Source organism: Rhineura floridana, chromosome 5 (genome assembly GCF_030035675.1).
Source record: "Rhineura floridana isolate rRhiFlo1 chromosome 5, rRhiFlo1.hap2, whole genome shotgun sequence".
In the NCBI taxonomy this organism is placed as follows: domain Eukaryota; kingdom Metazoa; phylum Chordata; class Lepidosauria; order Squamata; family Rhineuridae; genus Rhineura; species Rhineura floridana.
In genome coordinates, this window is record NC_084484.1 from 23,751,088 (window position 1) to 23,768,083 (window position 16,996).

Sequence of the window (16,996 nt, forward strand, 5' to 3'; positions counted from 1 at the left end):
GGAGTGAACGGAACTAAACATGGCCACTGCTCAAAAATATCTATTTCATCTCTGAGGATGACTTCATTGTTATGTATATCCTGCCTGATAATGATTTTTGTGGAACTCTAAATCTTTCAATTGCATTTTGAACAGTCAAAATAAATAGTGCTGTCTTGGCCCATCTGAGATTTTTGTTCTGTTGCTGACTACCATGTCTTTGATCTGATTTGTATTCAATCTAATCAACTGCACAACTCATATCTGGTCTGATTCTGAAATCACATGACACATGGAGAGGTTTGTCAGCTTTTCTGTAGTTGTCTCTCCTTTTACTAGAGTTGTTCTCAACCATGATTAAGCTGATGAAAATTTCTGAAGTTTATTTACATGAGTGAGTTAGTCAGTAGAGTGAGTAGACTGAAGAAGATACACTTGAAGGCCTGTGGCTCTCCTACCTCCAACATTGAGGTTATTATTGGCTTTCTGCTTAGTCAGGGAACAGCAAGCATCTTTCTATGGCAATTAAAAGAAAAAATTGAAAACAGGCTTTTTGGTTAAACTGCCTTCAGTCAAGTTCCTTCCCTTTTTTTGCTTTTTTATTATAAGGCAATTTCAGAATTATGTTTCTAAGGAGAATTTATTCTTCCTCTTTGCATATGTGCTATAACCTGATTCAGTCTTCTAAAAACAAAATTGCTGATGAACAATGCTTAGTTCTTTTAAACATTCAGCTACAAGGTAATTATCATTTTTCTTCTATGAAGTTGCTGTTCCGAGATCCTTGTTTCTATTCATGTTCTGTGTGCTCCTCCCCCTGTAGATTACAGGGATATTTCTGTATCACAAGTTAGCCCTGGAGCTATTCTCAACTACAGCTTAGAGAAGCAAGCAACAATTACACTGTGAAGTGATTGTCAAGACATTTCTGGTTCCTACTGTACTGTTACCTGCACTTCTCATTTTTTGTTTTATTTTTTATCTATTTAGTTGTTATATTACTTATGAATACTAAATGGCAACAAAATATATAACACCTGGAAGCTTTTAGCAAATGGGCCCATTCATGCTCACAATTTGGGTGAGAGTGGGCTGTTTTGAATAATTTGGTGCCCTTAGACATTTTCCCTCAAGAACTATATTTTCATTTATTGTGTCATATAAAGCAAACTTGTGCTGAATATAATTTGGCTCTCAGGAAACACAGTTTGCATATGCTACAAAAATAAGCAATGTTTATTGTAATGTAAATGCATAGGAACACAGTGTAAGCACCTCAGGTTTTGATTTAGAGAGAAAATGTTCCACAAAACATAGGCAAAATTCATTTTGTTTGTTTGGATTGCAAGTTTGAACTGGCAAGCATGTTATACAAAATGTACTTTGGAGAGAGCCAAGATTTATTTATTTATTAAAGACAGGAATTTTAGTAAGAAACAGTTTGCCAGTAAGATCATCCAAATATTTAAAAGGTCCTTAATTCCTTTTCCCATGTGACTATGAATCTTTCAATCATGTTGCAGTAGCTAACCAGCTGTGTAAACCTTTTAATTTTTCTGCATATTATCATAGTTTGACATGAGATATGAAATATGAATAGAAACATATTTATGAGCCACCAAAGCAGCAAGAGATAGTTCTGGAGCAGAGAGACCTATAAATACTTTTTGCATTTTTTTTAAAAAAGGAATCAATTCTTTCTTTATACTTGCATCCCAAAAGCATGCGTCTTTTAACTGAGCAATTAAGTTTATGGGGAAAATAATTTTGTTGCACATATTAGTTCATTTTTGTCTTGGTCCCATCACTTTTTATTTCTCGGATAACGTCTCAATTAGTTCAGGTGATGCTTCTTGGTACACCAGTTATCTAGACAGAGGGTTGTCTCCAACTAAATTGTCCTCAGAATGGAGCCACTGAAATTAGTGGATCTCAGTTTGTCATGCCAATTAACTTCCAATGGGTCTACTCTGAATATTACTAGCATTGGATACAACCCAGATACACAATTTTTTGAGTTTTACAGAGCACCTCTTAAAACAGATAGGAAATGTAAGCAGTTAAGTCTGTGGTGCTTGCTGTGTTATAGGAAAGTGGAGAACATAGCATGCACCATCATTCTCATCTGTAAATGATATATCATGCAGCATAGTGAAAGTCATAAAATGAACAGAAAATCTTTCAAGATTGCAGAAGTAATTTGGGATATTTCAGTGGCTTTAGTCATGCTCATTGAACAACAAGCTGCCTTTTTTGAAAGGCCCCTTTACTTGCAAAAGCAATTTCCCATTTGACATGGGATGCCGCTATGTTTTTTTAAACAAAACAAAAAGTCTAAAGTCTCCATGCTCATGAGAATGAGATGTGCAGGTCTAACGCTAGCCACTGCACTGAGAAGCTTTAAAGCATTTTAGAAGAGGAACATACCCATTAGCTGTCTCTTGCAATATGAAGTTTGTGCACTTTTCCTAAAAGTATGTTCATTGTGTCAACCAAACTACCATATATTCAAAGTTTATAAAAAAACAAAAAATCCTGTCCAAGCATACAAAATGAGGTGCTTTGTTTTGTCTACAAGTGTGAAGTATGGGTGGTGATCTACTTCCTCAAAATAATATGATAGATATGCCAGATTATTCTCAAGCTATGATCCTCTTTAAAGAGTGTCAAATGAAGCACATAACTGACACTGCTGAGACTGATATGCATGACTCTGCAACATTCTTTTTTTTCTACAACCTACTAAATTATTTTCAAAGTTATTGTCAGGGACTCTAGGGCTTGAAACCAGCTCATAGATTAAGGCACGGTTTTCGCTAAAGAGCGCTCTGGGCCTCAGACCTCAGAGCCCCTTTTCAGGCACTAAATGAATAAGGATATGTAATATCAGCATATGAAATTGGCAGACAGAATGAGCTTTTGAATCACCATGCCTGATACAAAATACTGGGAGCTTGGCCTTCTGCTCTTGCATGGCCAGCATAGCAGTACCTTCTGTATGTCACACTTCAGGCTTCAGGTTCCCTCTCCCGCATCCCTCCACCGCTGCTGCCACCGCCTTCTTCCTCCAGCTCTGGCAGGTAGAAAGTGACTACAGGGGCCTTAATCCTTCCCACCCACCCCAAAAAATTGCATTCCTGTATGGCTGCCTCTGACTGATTCTGATATTAGATATGCAATTAGAGTCATTTTCTAAACAAAAGTCTGCTTACAATATTTCAGATTTAAAAAAAAACCTCCAGACTGCACTCTGCTCGTAACTTTCATTCTTAATAAGGACAGTAGTTTATTTAGAATGAAAACTGGTGGGAATTTGACACAGGTAGCTTTGACTGGAGGTGGAACTGTACACTATGTTAGCAAATGTGTTTTGCATTTTATGAGGTAACACAAATGCAGATGGTACAAAGGCACTTGTAGGAAAGAATCTAGAGGAGCAATGCTTAACCATTCCCATGCCTATTGATTCTTCTCTACAAATCCTGACCTTGCCATTCCCCTCTGCCAAGCCTGACTTTTTCCCAGTTAGGAAGCCCAGCTGGAGGGAAAACGGATCAAAAATAGTTGGGGAATATTTGTAGGGAGAATTGGATTAAGCACTCTCCAGTCCATTCATTATCCCTGCTAATTATGGGAGCTGCAATATAACATGTCAGTTCTGCAGTAATGCTTAAAGTGGTCATCTGATGTATAGGACAAAATGAGTTCAAGGAAAAGGAGTGCACTGTATTTTGCAATTATTTTTATTTAACAAAAACTTATTTACCTGACTACACCCATTTCAACCCAGTGTCCAAACTGCTTATGGGATGGAGAAAGCTTTAGTTATTCTGGTGGACAGTCTACATTGAGAACTAGACAGGGAGTGCATCCTTGGTTCTGCTACACCTCTTAGTGTCTTTCAGTGCAACTATGTTATTTATCTCAACCACCTGGCTAGAATGAGAGTTCATGACACTGTTCTGCCCTGGTTCCATCCTTCCTTGAAGAGTGGTTCCAGAAGAGGGTGCTGGCCATTGGCCTATTACAGCCTTCCCAACCTGGTGCCCTCCAGATGTGTTGGACTACAATTCCTGTCAGCCCCACCACCATGGCCCGTGGTCAGGAATGATGTGAGTTGTAGTCCAAAACATCTGGAGAACACCAGGTTGGGGAAGCCTGGTCTATGGTGCCCATAGGGTTCCGTTCTGTCCCCCATGCTACAATAAACTGCTGAGGCATCCAAGGATTTGAAGTGCACTGTTAGCAGTATGTAGATGACACCTATCTTTCCTCTTCATCACATTCCAGGGAAGCTGTTAATGTGCTGAAGTGATACTTGAGATCAGTAATGGATTGGATGGCTTAAACCAAAGAATACAGAGGTATATCTAGTTCAGCCTGTCTTAGCTGTGGTAACATTCCCTTTGAAAGCTAATTTTGCAGTCTGAGGATACTTCTTGATCCAGTCTTGAGCCTGGATGTCTAGTTGATGGCTTTAGGCAACATAGGTTTATTTTTGAAATTATTATTTGAATACTTCTAAGTTGCCTTTCTGATGAACCAAGTCCTCCCAAGGTGGTGAACAAATTGCAATAATAATATTATAAGAAGATTTCAAACTGCTGAAAAGCACAGAAAGACAGCAATACATTAAAATATAATTCAGCCTGTAGAAAAAACATTTTCAGAACCTCACCAATAAAACCTCAGTCAAATCAGCAGCATGACCAACAAAATATATTAGTTAAAAGCAGTTCAAAACAGGGTTTTAAAAGCCTTCTTAAATACTGCAACTGAAGGGGCTAACTGCATGCATCTTGAGAGGGAGTTCCATAAGGCAGGAATCAGTAATTAGAAGGCCCTGTTCCTAATGCCCGTCAATCTAAACTGACCTTGAAGGCAGACCAACAAGCAGGGCCTCTGACACTGATCTTAAAAGCACAGGCAGGTTGCTGCACATTCCTAGAGACATCAGCTCTGGCCATGGTGACACAAGCCATATTTAAATTGTGGTTCGACTACTGCAGTTCATTCCCAATGGGACTGTCTTTAAAAAATCCAGAATACAGTAACGATTGACTTGTGCAAGTTTTGGGGAGCATGCAACTGCCTTATTACTACAGTTTCACTGGCTTCTTATTTGTTTTTGGCCCAATTCAAAGTGCCAGTTATGACCTTTAAAGTCATCAGAGGCTTGAGACCAAGATACCATAAGGAACATCTTAGAAGTGTTCCCCCACTCCCCATCTTTGCATTGGAGCTTGGAGTTCTAAGAGACTGAGAGTTTTTATAGGAACTGAAGGCTCCACCCTTTCCTGGCTCTCAATCAAGCCCTGATCTGGGCAGTGCTTATGTATGCTTTCCCCTCCTTCCCAAGTAGCCTCATGTGCAGATAACCAGAATCTTCAGCAGCTCTGCTGCTGCCTCACCATTTCCTCTGGACCAGTTGAGCAGCCTCTGATTTGAGAGCCAGCTAGGCAAGTGGTGTGGACACCTCCAGTCATGGGGTAAGAATGTCAGGATCCAATAGTTCTTCCAAGGACCCTGGCATACAAAGATCTGGGAGGCCCTGCTCTCCCTCTCTTCCTCTGAAGTGACCCCGGGGCAGAGCTGAACCATGATACTTATTTCATATGACCTTGTCCACTTACCGAGATCTTCACAGTCCTCCAACATCTGACCTGTATTTGGTTGGAACTCAAGAAACAGCTTGATCTGTGACCCCACCTCAGTTTTGGACTGCCCTTCCTAGGCCAAGCCCTATAATGCAGCCACCTTTGTTCCAACTCATACTTTAGGATTTATATCAGTCCCTTCTTAAACTACAGTGGTTGTCACCACCACCACCATGAAGTGAAAAACAATTGAAAAGGCCAGACTGGAACCCAGGAATAATATGATAAAACACACCCAGAAGAGAAAGTGACAGAACCCCACATGTCACCTATTCCAAGCTAAACCCACTCCAACATAAATTTCCCTCTCACAAGCCATGGGTGGTAAGCCTGTCCTTGCTTACAGCCCCATAATGTAAAGCAGCAATTGACTGGCAACAGCAGGCCACATAACTAGGGTTGCCAGGTCGGAACCATCCAAAAACCTGAGAAAATGGGGCGGGCCCTAGTGATGTCACAGGGTGGGCCCTAGTCACAGGCCCTAGTGATGTCACGGGGCGGGCCCTAGTGATGTCACGGGGCGGGCCCTAGTGACATCACGGGGCGGGCCCTAGTGATGTCATTAAACATGATACATTGTATCAACCACAGTTGCTTGGAGCATACCATTCAAAAAAAAATTATCTGGAGATTAAAATAGAAATCTTATCTAAAATAGGGTGTTCCTAGGTCCATCTGAAGTGACAAGGTCATTCTTTCTCACAAGCTTAGGGTGATGCAAAATGGAAATGGACTGCCTTCAAGTTGATCCCAGATAGGATCTTCTGTTCCAAATGGTTTTAACGGTGAAAGTCCACAGTGAACAGTGTGTCCTTCCCTGTCCACTTTGGAACCCGTTTCCTCGCTTTCGTGTTATGTCTGGCCCCGAGATCTCCCTCCCCTTCCCCTTCGCTTCTCCCTTTCTCCGCCTGCCCCTTTTCCCTGGTAATAACGACATGTATGTCCTCCTGCCCACATTCTAGCAACCGGGAATGTGCTAAGCGCCGCAGCAGGCAGCTGCTGCCACCCACTGCGGCACAGTCAGGGCTCCCAAAGGCTCCCGGTCTCCTCTCCCCGCCCGCCAAGCTCCCTCCCGGCACTGTGTGTGTGAGAGTGGGTGTGTGTGGGTGTGTGTGAGTGTGTGAGAGCTGCAATCGGCAGGGAGGGGCTGAGTGAGAGGTTGACAGCCGCAAGTGGCTGCATCGCAGCGGTGGAGGCGCGCACCCCAGGCACCGCACGGGCCGGCCGGGGACCAGCAGGCGAGGGGAAGGGAAGGGAGGCCGGCCGATGCCAGCCTTGCCCCCCCCGATCGGGGGCTTGGCAGGCGGGAAGAGGAGGCCGGGAGCCTTTGGGAGCCCTGAATTGTGGGGGGGAGGCTGAAAGAGAGCCCCCTTCCTCACCGGCTCACCCCTTTTTCCCAAGGGAAAGAGGAGGGGGCGCAGGATTCCGGGGTGGGGGTCCGTTGCATTGCGCGAGGGGGCAAGGCAAGGCAAGGCAAGGCGAGTGGGTGGCAGCAGCTGCCTCCTGCGGCGCTTGGCACATTCCCGGTTGCTAGAATGTGGGCAGGAGGACATACATGTCGTTATTACCAGGGAAAGGGGGTGGGCGGAGAGAGAAAGGGAGAAGCGACTGGGGAGGGGAGGGAGATCTCGGGGCCAGACATAACACGAAAGCGAGGAAACGGGTTCCAAAGTGGACAGGGCTAAATCAAGGCAGCCTCACCTTGAACAGTTTCCTGTGCATTTGGGCTCCGCTAGCCGAAGCAATTGGGGTGTCTGAATCCAGGCGAGAGTCGCTGCCTTCTCTCCACCGGGCGAGCCAGCTCTGTGGGTCTGCTAAGCTTGAGCTGCCACCGGAAAGAGTTCTTTTCCTTTCCGGAGCAGGGGAACTGCCTAAGGAGGAGCCAGCCCAGCCTGGCCTCCACAGCCACCGCCTCTTCACGCATGCGTGGCTGAGGGGGCCGCTACAAAGCTGGAGATCCACCAGTTTGACTGACATATGGCTGGAGGCCGGAGACGGCCCCATTTTCCCTGAGACTCCGGCAGAAAACCGGAGACCTGGCAACCCTACGCATAACAGAGACACAAACATCCTCTGATAAGCTCAGATGCCAACTCTGCCCCCAAATCCATTCAGACACCACTAATACTAGACCTAATAATATCACCAGGGAATCCTTCAGTAGCTCTTCTTCCAAAGTGATATATACTGTAATTTACCAACAATATCCTTATGTTCTCTATGTAGGACGAAACAGCTCTATGCAAGGGAATAAATGGACATCAGAAATCAGTAACTACAGTATTTTAGTCTTCTGGGACAGTACTACTGACCTGAAAGTTAGACCATTCCCCCACAAAGAAATTTTTAAAGAGAGACTCCAGCTGAAATGTCTGAATAAAAAGTAATCAAGCAGTTTGATTCCATTTCTTTGAGCTTGAGTACAGATAATAGTTTTATTTCCCACTATAGGTGGTAATTAACCCAATCATCCTAGTTTTGCTATGTTATCATTACTGCTATTGTGAAAAGCCACTTAGCTTTACAATACATCTGTTACACTTTAAGATGCCACAGGACTTTTCCTTAAGGTTATAGCCACTGTGTTTGTATTGTTCTGTTATTCAATTTATATCCTATTCCATGAGTTGGCTGGATAACATTTTGCTAATCTTAAAAGGCCTCACTTAAAATGATTAAATTTAAATAAAAATCTCTTGCATCACTTCTGGAAGACACCTGGATGTTGGCTAGAAGAATAGGTTAGAGTGACATATCAATGTTTTTCAAAAGAACTTTTTTTTTATGCATAAAAAGCTTCCCTACTTTCTCAAATGTTATTTCCTCAGATTCCTTAATGGACATTAAAACGACTATTCTCACGCAAGGCTGTGCTAGTTTACAAACAGTTGGGAAGTTTAAGCTGATTTTTGGATATGCCATTCTCTCTCTCTCTCTCTCTCCCCTCCCTCCCTCTCTCTCTCTCTCTCTCTCTCTGTGCTGCCTGGGAGTTGGCTTCTCTCCAGGAGATATGATGGCCAAATAACTACTAAAAGATTGCTTTGTCTTCTCTGAAATTTAAACTCTCTTATCAGCCTGAGAATTGCTTACCATTGTCTTTTTTCTTTTTCTTTCTTTCTGAGTACAATTTCAACATCTCTTCAATTAGTATACGGTGCACCAAAGTAGTACTCATTCACAGCGGTTGCTAAAATAAAAACATTGCTTGTATCTCAGTCCTAACCCTATCTGGAAGACGTAGTGATTTCCATAGCTTCCACGTGGGTATGCCTAGGATTGCAGCCTCAGTCTAGTAAAGATGAAGCATGTGCTTGTAATATAATTGTCCCAGTTATTTTAATCAAGACATTTTGTCTATGCATTGCTTTGGCAACATCTTTGCAGAGTTTACAACTTTCAGCAACATGTTGGTATCAGTTATGCAGTCCTTTGAAACAGCTGCTCTGCAGTTGAGCTGTTTTGACATGCCACTGCACATGGCTGAATTATGCAAATAGTTGCAATATTAAATGACTGAGCAATAAGAAGAATGCACCCACTGGATAAAGTGGTTTGGTGTGGTAGTATGAGGAGCTCATAACTGAAATATTGGGCATTTATGTAGTAGATGTAACCATCACTATAAGAAAGTATGCCTATTTTTACCTTTTGAGCAGAAGAATTTGCATCCTGTGGTATTATAGAACTGCTTATAAGTAAGTGTGTATGAGGAATGGCATGCTTTCATCTTCAAGGCGGATTTTCATTATTGTAACCAAAACTGTGAATCAATGTGATGTCCAGGTCAAAATTAAGAAATCTATTGTTCATTTACATTCTACAGCTGCAGAGATCTCCTTGCTTGTTATCTTCTGACATTCAACTGTAAACATTCCATTTTACACCAGCATTGCCTGACAAATCCAGGCCTCCTTACATTTCCTGGAAGCTCAAATCATTGTGAAATGGACAAATATTACCTGTACAGATGAGAGGTTACAGACTGAATGCCCAGCTAGAACCCTCATTCCTGGATGGTTCTGTTAACTTATTTTAAAGCAAACTCTGGTTGGTTTAACAAGCCAGCTTCATAATCTATGGTTTAATGCTGGCTTCTTTATATAACTTAGCAGAAACCAGCATCACTGCTTCAAACCTATCACTGAGATTGTTTAAAAATGAAGCTAAATGCTACCAAAGTGCTCCTCTAAATTGTGGGGGAAGGAGGGGTACACACATGATCCTAGCGCTTCAAATGGGCACATGCATGCTCATGTATGTAGAGTGCAATCATGTCCAGTGTCTCTGAATCACTCCTGAGCATATCTCCTGATTAGAAGGAGTCAAGTCCAGAGCAGTGATTCATGCAGAGATACAAAGGGCAGCCAACAGAGAGTGGTAAAGTCAGCTGAGTCTTTGTACTGGAAATGATTAGTTGATCTATACATATCTGATGTATGATATCGTTGCCCAGAGACTGCAAAGCTGAAGGAAGGCATCCTTCTGCCTATGCCATCACGGGATCAAGGGCCACTAGGAGCCTACTCTCCCCGTCTCCAGAGAAAAACATCATGGCAATAAGGAGACTAACTTGGCCCCATGCATCATTCAGAGAAGGACCAGCTGCAAGAAACTTTTTTCACTCCTCTGTGCTAGAAAGAACACTTACAAGCACTTTTTTAAACTAAATCCCTGTTCCTTTTGTGTCATGTCTTTTGGATTGAAGCCCCAAGACAGGGTTTGTCATTATTGATCTTTGTAAGCTGCTCTGGGAGCCTTTATTGGGAGAAAAGCAGAGTAAAAATGCTTTAAATAATAAGCATAATTAATTACTAGATGCAGCAGAATTACCTCCCACCATCAGTAGGAAAGGCAGGGAGGCAGCAAGCAGCCTCCTCTGTGGGTGAATGCCTTGTGTTTATGAGAGCTTTTAATTCATGGCTTGCTAACCCACAGTCCTCCAAACGCTGTAATACTCTTGATTTCCACCACCCCAGCCAGCATAGGCAATGGTCAGGGATTATGGGAGTTGTAATCCAGCATCATCTGGAAGGCTACAAATTAGGCACTCCTGCGCTAATCAGTTCTTGTCATGCTAGTAGTTCTTTTGCAGCACCCATAATGCACAAATGCAGTGGCAGTTCCTGCAGGTGGGTACTTAAGGGCCACAGATATCTTTTAACATTTAAGTAATTTCTCACAGCAAATAGTTTACGAATTACTGTGTTAACTAGCACAGGGATGGGCAGAAAGTAGATTGGGATCTGTTGGTCTAACTGATTTGCTGTAGATTGGCCAAGGGTTTTGATTCCCAGTAACAGCAACAACAAAATGATATTCACCTAAATTAGGGTGTTGAAATGAAGAAAGCTAACCAGGACTGTATGTGAAAGGGCTGTGAGCTCAGTTCAGGTCTGTTTCTGGAAACAAATTTCAAAGCTCAGAATGTGGCCAAGTGTACCTTGTTATTTATTTTGAATGTATATCATTCCCACCTGGCTCTGCTTGGTAGATCTTGGGATTCTTGTAAAAAACAAAATAGATCCCAGATCTCACAAGCCTGAAGTCGGCCCACCTCTGAACTAGATGATCCCTTATTTGTTTGTTTGTTGCATTTGTATACCGCCCCATAGCCGAAGCTCTCTGGGCAGTTTACAACAATTAAAAACATTAAAAACAAATATACAAATTTAAAAACACATTTTTAAAAAGCAATTTAAAAACACATGCTAAAATGTCTGGGAGAAGACAAAAGTCTTGACCTGGCACCAAAAAGATAACAGTGTTGGCGCCAGGCACACCTCGTCAGGGAGATCATTCCATAATTTGGGGGCCACCACTGAGAAGGCCCTCTCCCTTGTTGCCAGACTCCCAGCTTCCCTCCGAGTAGGCACTCAGAGGAGGGACTTGGATGTTGAGCGTAGTGTACGGGTGGGTTCGTGTCGGGAGAGGCATTCCATCAGGTATTGTGGTCTTAAGCCGTGTAAGGCTTTATAGGTTAAAACCAGCACCTTGAATCGAGCTCGGAAATATACAGGCAGCCAATGCAAGCAGGCCAGAATCGGTTTTATATGTTCGAACCGATTGGTCCCTGTTACCAATTTGGCAGCTGCATTTTGCACAAGCTGTAGTTTCTGAACCATCTTCAAAGGCAGCCCCACATAGAGTGCATTGCAGTAATCTAACTTGGAGGTTACCAGAGCATGGACAACTGAAGCCAGGTTATCCCTGTCCAGATAGGGGCGTAGCTGGCCCACCAACCTGAGTCTCAATTGACAGAGATGGTTCTAGGAGAACCCCCAAGCTACAGACATGCTCCTTCAGGGGGAGTGCAACCCCATCCAGGACAGGTTGGACATCCACTATCCGGTCAGAAGAACCATCCACTAGCAGCATCTCAGTCTTGTCTGGATTGAGCCTCAGTTTATTAGCCCTCATCCAGTCCATTGTCGCAGCCAGGCACCGGTTCAGCACATTAACAGCCTCATCTGAAGAAGATGAAAAGGAGAAATAGAGCTGCGTGTCATCAGCATACTGATGGCAACGCACTCCAAAGCTCCGGATGAACGCGCCCAACGGTTTCATGTAGATGTTGAACAACATGGGGGATAGAACTGACCCCTGCGGAACCCCATACTGGAGAGTCCAGGGTACCAATCAATTTTCCCCAAGCATCACCTTCTAGAGCCTACCTGCCAAGTAGGAGCGGAACCAGTGCCATGCAGTCCATCCCACTCCCAACTCAGCCAGTCTTCCCAGAAGGATACCATGGTCGATGGTATCGAATGCCGCTGAGAGATCAAGGAGAATCAACAGAGTCACACTCCCGCTATCTCTCTCCCGACAGAGGTCATCATACAAGGCGACCAAGGCTGTTTACGTGCCAAAACCAAGCCTGAAACCCGACTGAAATGGATCCAGATAATCAGTCTCATCCACGAGTGTCTGGAGCTGGCCTGCCACCACTCCTTCAAGGACCTTGCCCAGGAATGGAACATTTGCTACATATGTCACAGCAGCTCTGCTTGTCCAAATGCACATAGAGCCACAAGAAATGTTTAGTAATTGCTGCTCCCATGAACAAAATAATGAGAGAAGCAGAAGGTGCAGGAGGTCAGCAGAATAACATGACAGGTTAACTTCAGAAGAAACCTGTGAGAAGACTGCTAAAGATAAATGTTTAGGAACGCTTTATTGAGAACAAGTGATGTAGTGATTCAGTCGAGCATTGGTTCAAATTCTGCTCAGCCATGAAGTTCACTGGGTAATCTTGGGCTAGTCACTATGTCTCAGCCTAAACTATCTCACAAGGTTATTGTGAGGATAATATGGCAGAGGAACGAACCATGTACCCTATCTTGAACTCCTTAGGGAATTAATGCAATAATGTAATAAAAATGTAATAAATTAATAAAGTTATCTGGATAATAGAATATATTGTGCTGTGAGTTACATGTGTGATTGCTACTGATACATGATAAAATTAAGCTTCAATGATCTCCGCCATGCCCCCTCTATGATGAGCTTCCGTCGGGCCTTGAAGACCTGGCTCTTCAGGCAGACTTTTGGGGTGGGTTAGATTTTATCTTTATTGTTTTTAGATTTTTAATACCTACGTATTGTATGCCTATGTTGTACGTCGCCCAGAGTGGCTGGACAGCCAGCCAGATAGGCGACTAATAAATTCAATAAATAAATACCATGAAATACTTTACCATACACTCCACATCTTGTGTGAATGGGCTAAAGAAGCTGCGACAGTTTCTCTTTCTTAACTTGATAATGTATTTAATTAGAATAGAATATCTGCTGTGCACTGCCTTCTCATTACTGTACTTTGGTCTTTCCCATATGTATTGAAGCTTTATCAAAACCTGCTTTTCTGCTTCAGAAAGGGAAAATCATCTCTTTACAACACTTCTGTTTTTACTGTGATCTTTGTAGTCTGTGTGTTTTCTTCTGGAAGTCCCCACTTTTTTTTTCTTTGCTGGGAGCAATAGTTTTTTATATCTGCCTTTGTAAGACATGCTCTCTTATCCCAGCCATCTGCCTCTTATTTGTAAGCATGCAGATTGGATTAAGCAAGTGTTCTTCCTTTTCAAAACAAACCTTTAAAAACAATTGTTTTAAAATAAATGGCAGTTTAAGTGAAAAAGAGCCAATGGGATGCTTAACTGTGCTCTGTAAATCTTTTTCTATTACAACATTTCAGAAATGAAGAGCTTCTATTTTTATAAATCTTGTCTTTTTATTTTATTACTTCCTTTATGAAGTGATTTTGAATAAATAATCAGACCAGAAAGGAAAATAACCATCCTTGTTATACAGTATTGTTTCTATTTCCATAGTTCAGTTTCGTGAACAGAAAATGTGTATTCTGTAACTAGCAGTTGAGTCTTACGGCTTGATTTTATTTCTATTTTTAAGGAACTTGCTGTGATGAAACAGATGTTGATTAGTCTTCATGGTAAACCCCAAGGAGATAATTTGCCTCAGAAACAGAGTAAAGATCTGCCTGCAAAAGCCATATCGAGCCCATCAGTCAATTTACCTTTTGGACATGAGGAAGGAAATATATTTGCACCCAGACCAACATTATTTGTAAGTACAGATAACTTTTAAACATCTGTTCCTTTTGTTTAGATCTTGACAAGCCAGTCTGGTGGATATAGTGTTGAACTTAAAACAGAGAGACCTGGATTCAAATTCACACTAAGCCACGAATGTTAAAAAATGGCCTTGGGTCAGTCATTGTCTGTCACCTTAATCTGCCTTTCTCATTGTGTTCTCGTGAATATGAACTGGGGAAAACTGTGAGCTCTGAATTAAAAATAAGTATATTTTATTTTCATTAATTACTTGTATAGTCCACCCTTACATCTAGGCGCTCAAGGCAGCATATGTGGCCTTCTCACCTATTTAATCCTCACAACAACCCAGGGATTTGAACCTGGTTCAAGAACTCTAACTACTATACCACAATGCTCTTAGTAAAGACAGGAGTGAATAGCTCCTAAACCAGCTACTCAAGACACATTTTTAAATTCTGGCGTGAATCACTTGTTTCCTCTGAGTGGGGATTTGGTCTCCCCAGCCTTCAGTCCAATTGTTATACCACATTAGCTCTCAGTAAGCAGACACCCACAAAACTTTCTGAAATGTGCTATATTCTAAGCCAGTTCTTGGTTCTCACAATTTTCCTAGCTCAAATTACTATCTCTTTCCAAGGATAATAAGCTACTGAAAATAGAATCTAAGAGTAGCTAATTAATTGGTGGCTCCATATAAATTCCTATCAGTAAAGTGTTATTCTTAGGGAAAGGCAAAGATATGTCACTTGAATGGATATTTTATATTAGGGCTGTTTCACACAAGGTGATTTTTTGAATCGGTATTGCTTGAGGAAATTGCATATACATTACCAAGTCTGTTTCACTGCATGATAGGTAATAGTTTATAATCACATCAGATTTCCACAGACTGTACACATGGTAAAAGATGCAGATGTACTTGTCACACATGGTACACACAGTTTAACCATTTGAATGAAAAAATTATATATGTGAAGCAACTTGAGTTAACTATTTGGGTTAGAGAGTTCCCCCCCCCCAAAAAAAAAAAATCCTGGGAAATTGTTTTCAATAACAAAATGCAAAGGGGAGAAAATTAACTCCCAAATTTGATAGCAAATTGAGAAATAACAACTATGCTCAATGAATTAGTGTCTTGGATAAAGAGAGGATGTCCTAAATAATAAACTTCTCTATGCTTCTTTGAGGCATGCATCCATACTAATAAGTAAGCCATGTAAATCTAGCCTATGGTGTGGGCTTTATTCAGTGGTCATTCCAAAGTTTTGACTGTAGAACTTTGAACTCCTTTTATTGGAGGAGGGTACAGAGAGATCGGGAGAAATAGTAGCTGCCAAACACAATCAGAACTAAACATTTCTGTTTGAAATCAGTGCAGGTCTTTTTTATGTATCCTTTCCCAAAGAAATGCCTGTCAGTAGGCCTTAGAGAGAGAATGGTATTATCTTATGTAGCTATATAATACCACTGACTTTCAAGTATTATTTCCCAAAGATCTTGAATACTAAATTATTGTCTTAATAGAACTATGCATTTTACCACAATTGTGTTGCCCCCAGCCTTTCTTTAGTATCTTCATGAGTTAAAAGGTTTTTTTTAAAAAAAAACTTAATATAACATGTACCTTTATTTTTCATTAAATCTTAAAAATAGTGAGGGCTTGCTGTGTGTATTCCAGGCACATGGTGTGCACAAAATACAGTATTGGGTTTGGAATATAGCATCTTGAGAAAAAAAGTACTTCCAGTCCTCTAGGCTTGATTATAGCAGGAAGGCAGCCTCTGAAACAGAGCAAGGTCCTTATTGTAATGGAGGTTTTAAAACATAACTATTTTCAGTATATTGATAACATTCCCATTATTGAACATGTTTGTTCATTAACAGTGATTGGAACAAAGATGGACACTCCCTGCCCCACTTGAACATGTGGTGCCAGTCACCTGTACATTGAGAGTGCAGAAGCTCCCTAAGACTATTAAAATAGGTTTAAAAATGAAGACTTCATTGCTTTGCATGGTTCTTTGGAACTTCCTGTGACCAGAACAAGCAGACTTGATTATACAAAATGAACAAATGTATGCAGATGTGTTTCATTTTCGTAATGTGCAGAGATTACAGAATACAGCTTTTCTTGAGGTAGATCTTGGATTAAATTCTTTTCATTTGCTTGTTATGTTTTGCTTGTTTGTCTGATTCATATTAATCATGCAACTTTGAAATAATTGTAGCAAGACTGCCACTTGCTAAAATGATTGCCGATGAAGTGTTAGAAGTACAATACCTCTGCTCTTGCTTGTTGCTTTGCTGCTCTCAACTATACACATCTTACAAATACATATCTTTCTTTTCACAGACAAATGAAGCTCCACTACAATGCTTGAAGAAGGTAAAGCAGAAAAAAGCCTCTTAGGTTATTATTCCAAGAAAGAAATGAAGATCATCATAATCATGTTCTAAAAACGTTAAAGAGAACTTGTGGAATTGCTTTTATGAATTTCAAAATTCATATACCAGCCCATGTGCTAAGTAGTAGCTAATAAAGACATTTGAATTTGTAAAGCTCTGAGTGGTGTTTATTTAAGAGTTCATATTTTAAAGATAATCTTAAATACCAAGTTTCAAGCCCCATTTCTATTACTTTGACTTCTGGAAATGTGAGGATATCCTTGCATTATAACATTTATTACCATTCTGCTGTTGGCAAGATTTTATGTTCAACTGCAAAGAAAGCATTTTCTATACTAAAATTTGGATACATCTGGTGTAGCACATTTTTCCAGACAAGCTCTG

At 41.4% G+C, this 16,996-nt stretch overlaps 1 protein-coding gene across 1 annotated transcript in view; it reads left to right on the plus strand.

Annotated features, from left to right (window-relative positions):
• The window catches only part of PIBF1 (progesterone immunomodulatory binding factor 1), a 192,565-nt gene extending 175,820 nt beyond the window's left edge, over positions 1–16,745 (plus strand). Inside the window, exons 18-19 of the mRNA XM_061629976.1 lie at positions 14,043–14,216; positions 16,560–16,745. Of these exons, the coding sequence (XP_061485960.1) occupies positions 14,043–14,216; positions 16,560–16,616 (231 nt within the window). The 3' untranslated portion in view covers positions 16,617–16,745. The remainder of the gene's footprint in view (positions 1–14,042; positions 14,217–16,559) is intronic.
• Positions 16,746–16,996: the final 251 nt, after the last annotated feature.